This window comes from Prosopis cineraria, unplaced genomic scaffold (genome assembly GCF_029017545.1).
Source record: "Prosopis cineraria cultivar Desert tree isolate PC_DT_omini unplaced genomic scaffold, ASM2901754v1 PC891, whole genome shotgun sequence".
Lineage (NCBI taxonomy): Eukaryota > Viridiplantae > Streptophyta > Magnoliopsida > Fabales > Fabaceae > Prosopis > Prosopis cineraria.
The window spans coordinates 33560-39694 of record NW_026556216.1 but is presented as its reverse complement, the minus strand read 5'-3'; the positions used below and the strand labels follow the sequence as shown (position 1 = coordinate 39694).

The window sequence follows — 6135 nt, the reverse complement described above, 5'->3', positions numbered from 1 at the left end:
GGCCTTCAGTCACATTTGGGTCACACAAATCCTCTCTTCATATCCATTCTTCCACCCGTTTATTTTGTCCCTTGCAAATGATTCATAGATTTCTACCCAAAAACAAACAAAACAAAACAAAACAAAATGATTCACAGATTTAGAGCCTGTTTAATTTTAATTTTAATTTTTTATTTTTAAAAATCATTCTGTAATATAATTTTTAAAATTATTTTTAAAATAAAATAAAAAATTTTTAGTTATGTTGACTAAAAAAAATTTTGCAATTAAAAATAGATTGATAGTGATAGTTAATGGTAGTGATTAATAATAAAAATTGATCAAGGTAACTATAATTTTTAATAATCAAATGTAGTGTATTTTAAAAATAAAAAAATAAAACAAAAACAACTTAAATTTGTTTCTATTTTTTGTTTTAAAAACACAAAATAAAAACAATTTTGAAAATAATTAAATGAAAAGCATCCATCCAAATGAATTTTTAAATTCTTTGTTTTTAAAAACAAAAAAATAAAAATAGAAAACAAACAAGCTTTTAGTATACAAAATAAATCTCCGTTGCTCAATCTCTAATTAGTAGATAAAAAGTTCTTCATCTGTGTTTTTTTTTTTATGGGTTTGTCTCTGCTTTTTCTCTTCATTGTAAATCTAAATCATTCAAATTAAATTTATATTTATAAATTTTTAAATCTAATTTAACAGTTTAGACTTGTACTGATTCTCCTTTTCTCTCCTTTGTAAAGGAAAAAATCCAACTCTTTTTTTTTTTTTTGCCAAAAGTTCTCCATCTTTGTTAAAAATGCCGTTTTCGAACCCCTTTAATGATTTTTTTTAAAACAAAAGATATTTGAGAACCCTAATACTTCGTTTTTTTTTTATAAAGATGTTTTTTATGTATTATAAAAAATCTAAAAATTGAGTATTCATTCGTTATTAGTGAATAGCGTGATTTTTTAACAGATTTTTGTCTCACACATATTTATACATTTAAACATATGGATAATATATTGATGTGAACCCTCCCTCGCTATTGCCCCTCTCCGTTTTTCAAATGGGAGGATTTGGAAATGGTGGTTGGGTTCAGAAATTGGTTTGACTTGAATGGGTGTATACGCATTTGCATTTGGCTTGATAGTTTAGCCTCTCGAGAGTTTATACTAACGGATAATTGACGTCTCATTTCCTTTAGTTATAGAATTAACTTCCAACAATTACAATTAAAGATATATCTGCTTGTCATTTTCAGCTAAAATCATCCTTACACTTGTGCACGTGAAAAGAAAAGGAATGAGTAGGATGGAAAGGTAACGCGGCACAAGATGCTACGTGGACGGCATAGCCAGTACTCTTCCTTTCAACATATCATATAAGCATCCTTCTCTCTGTTGACGGACGCCATTTAGAAAGGAGCTGAAGAAATTCAAGTGGGTTTGAAAAATTTGAACTTGAGTCCACTATTGACCATGCTCCAGACGCCTCCTATCGAGAAGGCTAAGCTAAAAGCAACCCCCAACCAACCCAGAATCCAGTTGAAATACCAATTGAAGCTATATTTAGTTGGCTGTTTTATGAGGACCCACATGAAGCAAGGATATGCAAAGGTGACTGGAAGAGTGAGTCCTCCTAACAAACCAGCAAGGCTAGAGAGGAAGGGAAGGGCCACTCCTATGAAGAAGTTGACAAATCCATAGAATACTCGGAATCCTGATCTCACCCATATGGAGCATGGACGATTTGTTCTGCTGGTGTACCCTGCTTCGAAACTGTCAAACACCGGCATCGAGTATATTTGGAAGCTACTCAAGCAGTTAAACACAACCAGAAGGAAAGTCAATGCCAGTAGCGCTCTTGTAATTTCATGACTGTGAAATGCGTATAGAGCGCTCAGCATCCCTCCTGAAGGCATCTGTCACCAAACAAGAACAATATCAAAACCGTTTATCCTTTCCATACAGTGAGCCTCAGATTTAGTTTAGTGGACTTACGAGATTACCATAGGCCCAAAAGCCACCTATAGCCACTGGGAAGAGGCACATTGCGATGAAGAAATAAGCAACCTTGGCTCCTTTCCACATCGGCACGTGAGCTGGGTGCTTAAAGGTTGATGGCATTGTTGCCTGAAGTTAAGAAGCCAAGAGATGAAGTCAGCTTTAAAAGGTGAAAGAAAACAGATAAATGCGACGATGGCAGCTCATTTTAGTACCTGAATTTCTAGGACCAAGTTGTGGCCTCTGAAAGCGAAGGCTACAATTCCAAGAGCATTCAGGGCAGAAAAGGCCGAAGCAGAAGAGGATGATAAAGAAAGGGGATGGTAAGAGATGGAGGGTGGCCTAGGCTGGCTCACCGAGAGAAGCCAGACCATGGAGGAGTAAGTGATGGCAGTGACAGCCCCTACAAGGGAGAGGCCTGCAATTGAATTCAGGTTTGGAAGCTGAGATAGAACAATGGACAGAGAAGTGAAAACGAGGTACCACTCCACTGTAGTCAAAGGATTAGAGGTACAAGCGGGACCACAAACTATTTGGAAGAACAGTTTCATGGTCTCTCCACCCACGAGAATTAAAGCAGTTGCTGTTCCCGCGGACAGATAAATAGTAGGGAAGAGTGCAAGCCATACGCCTAACTTTTCCCCTGCCAAACACTCAATCAGAACAGTTTGTCTATTAGGACGCTTATATAGCATTCACATGCACACACTTTCTTTTATGGTGTTCGTGCTTGATCGTTTCTCTATTTGACAGTTTGACTAACCAGCTTGTCCTATTACTGGAAGGAGGTATTCACAACAACGAAAACTCATATATGCTTCTTTAGTAAAGTAGCTTTTCATACCAATATTGCAGAACCAGCTATAGTAAGAGTCATTGCTGGGATAGTAACGTACGTACCAAATGCTGCTTGTGCAAGCTCCAAATATCTGTTATACCTTTTTCCTGGAACTGCTTCGTGTAGCTGTATCAGAATCCACAAAGTGTAAAGCTGCCAACAATATGCAATCGTTAAGGAAAGAATTCCCCAACTCCTGAAATACATTTGGAAAGAATAGTTCTATGTGAGCCTCATAATATGCTTCCATAAGCCACAACTTAACTAAACTGATGCTAATCCACGTACAGACCTGCGTCTAGTATATGGAAACAAAAGAATTGTCTCAGTAAACATCCTCAAAAATTACTGCTGCAGTCTGTGTTATATTTGGGAGTGTTTTATTTAACCTCTGATTTGTTGCTTTATATAATGAAATACATGGATATTACGTATGGCAAGTTCTGGTTGAAAATAGATATTAAGTAAGATTAAATATGTTCTAGCATAACAAAGATAATTTCTTAAAAAAGGAGAATAGTGGTCAAAGTACTGGCAAAAAAGATGTAGCTAGAGCAATGACTAGCATTGGGGACCTTTTGTCCATGGAGGGTATATTACGAATTACGACTTCCAAGTGGACCCACGGCCAAGATGGCCTTTAGCTCAAAATTGTTGTACTTTGGAAAGAGCAAAAGATAAAGTGGCAGAAATCATCAAATCACTTGTCTTGAGCGTGTTTCTTTCTTCCATTCATACCGTCAAATCCATTGATTAACCTCGATACATGGAAAAAGCTTACATCCCTTAAGGACCGAATCTCAGCTTTTCTAAGCTTTCTTTCGTAATTCTAAGACTGTTCTAACAAGTTGTGAGGCGGTGGAGCTGCAAAACTTGTTGCAGATTAAATAAGAGCATCTGGTCATAATGTCATCAAGAAGGGAAAAAAGTTTCTGGCCACAAGAGAAAAAGGAAACAAAGAAACTTCCAATGCGATTGACTAAAAACATACTACGAGGTGAAATTTAGTAAACACAATTTTAGAGGCATTCTGGCAATATTTTGAGGTGAAATTTAACAGAACAAAGACGACTGAATGATGCGTATCAAGGATATATGGAAGCTTGATGGCTGAGAAGCGAAATGCAAATATTAACTACAAGGTTATGGAGCAAAAACAAGGGAGATGAAAATCACTTTCCTCAGACGAATTTAATATCGCAGGAGACTCGCAGATGCATGTATTCCGGAAAAGAAATCTGCTGGCGAGAGCAACAGTCAAAGAAGCAGAAAGCTAGGAAGGACTCAAATACACTGTAATATGTAACTAGAGAGAGATAAAGTGCAGGAATGAGATTAAAAACTAAAAAGCACTCTTCATTATTGGAAGTCTAGTTTCCCTCTCCGGTCAGAGGCAGAGAAAGAAGAAACATGTCAGCGATGGAGTGAAGAAAGCGAAGGAATCTTGACGTACCAGCCGAGATAAGCGAAAGCAACGGGCAAAACCAAGGCTTGGAAGCCGACCCCGGCATTGAGGTTGTGAAACGCAGCGTAATGAGCATTTCCATTGCGCGACTCCGTGATGGGAAGCCACGCATCCTGAGGGTTCAGCTTCGTGAGGTGGCCCACCTCCTCCAAGTAACCCTTCATGTTTATGAGCACCCTCTTCATCGGCGTCCCTATGGGGCTCAGGAACCTTGGCGATATCAGCGACGTCGGAGTCCAGGCGTTCGACGACTTCGCCTCCTTCAACGTCAGCCTCGGCGACCTCTGCCCCGACGGCGTCTGCGTCTCCGGCGTAGCCGGTATAGATATCAAGTCCGTCTCCGGCCGCTCGTCCATCTTACTCTACTCGCGTGGGTCCCCACTTCCTTGTTTTAGATCGTCTCAAGTAAAGTCTATAGCTACAGGTGAAATGTAGTGAGGGGGAGGGGGAGAGGGAGAGGGAAATATAGAGCGCCAGAGGAGAGAGGGAAGAGGGTGAGTGTGAGAGAAGAAGGGGAAGGCCCGGGAACGAAGTGCTGTAAAGTGACATGGTTGGTCAAAAGAGATCAAATCATTTTTTTTTTAAAGTGGAAAAGGAGATCAAATCTGAATGAGAATGGTGCATCTTCGAGTGATGTGGCCATTTTTGGGGGGTGGGTCCGACGAATTTTAATTTATTTTTTTTAACTTTTTCTGGATATAAAGGTTCCAAACTGGTGGAGAACTAGGAGGGCATTTCAAAAGAGAAGAGAGAATCGGACGTAGAACGAGGAGAGGGGAGCGGTGAAGTAGAGTAGAAAATAGCAGCAAAACTTTAAAGGCCTGATTTTTATAAATTCGGCTCTCAAAAGCCTAATTTTTAAAGTTTAATTTTTTATTTTTTATTTTATTATTTAAATTCAGTCCTTTATAAAAGATTTAAGATTAAGCTCGCACGCTCTTTTTTAAAAATAAAATAAAATTAAATATTATAAATTAATTAAAATATTTTAAAATTAAAAAAATTAAATTCCTTTTAATTTTTAAAATTTAAATAACATACATTTAAAAGTTTAATAATAAAATTTAAATTTTAATTAAAAATATTTTTTTAAATATAAAAACACAATAATTATAAAAAATAAAAAATATCATAATTTTATATTATACATTAATATTTATTAAATTATATTAAATTAATTTTAAAATAAATTAAAATTAATAATATAATGTGTATGAAATTAGATGAGTAAGTTATTAATTTTAAATACATATTTTATTAATAATAATAATAATATAATATTTGAAAAATCGTCCATATTTAAATTTTTTTTTATAAGGTCTATTAAAATTAAATTCTTAAACTCGATTAAAAAAATTATTTTTAAAATTTAAATTTTTATTTAAATAGAACTATCAAATTTGACCTCGGATGAAGGCCCGCCGCCTCGAAGTTGTGGGAAGACGACATCGGAAAAAGGTGTGGCGGGAAAAGCAAGGGGACCTTTGATGTCAGGTTTTGCAGACACAAGCACGTGCCTCCACCTTTCAAAAAAAAAAAAAAACGAATACATGTTCCTGCGCCCGGCCCGTGCTGCCGAAGTCAGACTGCCGTGACTGATTGCACACCTATCATTTATCTATAATACTATACACTACAGATTCTTCAAACAAAATGAAAACGGGGGAGTTGCTTTTTTTTTTTTTTTTTCATCCCACGCAGAGGGGACTCATCTTAATCGTCGGAGCAGAAAATAGACCATTATGTGGATTTGTAAAATTTTGGTGAGTTAGCTTACGAAAACCTATTAGTGTCATGGCTGACTTTACAACTCAAAAGAACACGTTTATTAGTGTAATCACTGA

The 6135-nt window shown here is 36.5% G+C and overlaps 1 protein-coding gene across 1 annotated transcript; it reads right to left on the bottom strand.

The window, feature by feature from the left end:
• Positions 1-1217: 1217 nt before the first annotated feature.
• LOC129298696 (lysine histidine transporter-like 8) lies at positions 1218-4792 on the bottom strand. The gene is made up of 5 exons (XM_054937116.1): positions 4280-4792; positions 2889-3022; positions 2204-2631; positions 1986-2117; positions 1218-1906 (listed from the first exon to the last, which is right to left on the bottom strand). The coding sequence occupies exons 1-5, from the start codon at positions 4645-4647 to the stop codon at positions 1421-1423; spliced, it is 1548 nt and encodes a 515-aa protein (XP_054793091.1). The 5' UTR covers positions 4648-4792; the 3' UTR covers positions 1218-1420.
• Positions 4793-6135: the final 1343 nt, after the last annotated feature.

Coding starts and splice junctions, on each gene's coding strand:
- LOC129298696 (XM_054937116.1), bottom strand. CDS start 4,647: ATGGACGAGCGGCCGGAGACGGACTTGATATCTATACCGGCTACGCCG. Junction 3,023..4,279: donor GCTTTCGCTTATCTCGGCTG/GTACGTCAAGAT, acceptor AATGTATTTCAG/GAGTTGGGGAATTCTTTCCT. Junction 2,632..2,888: donor GCTTGCACAAGCAGCATTTG/GTACGTACGTTA, acceptor AGTGTTTGGCAG/GGGAAAAGTTAGGCGTATGG.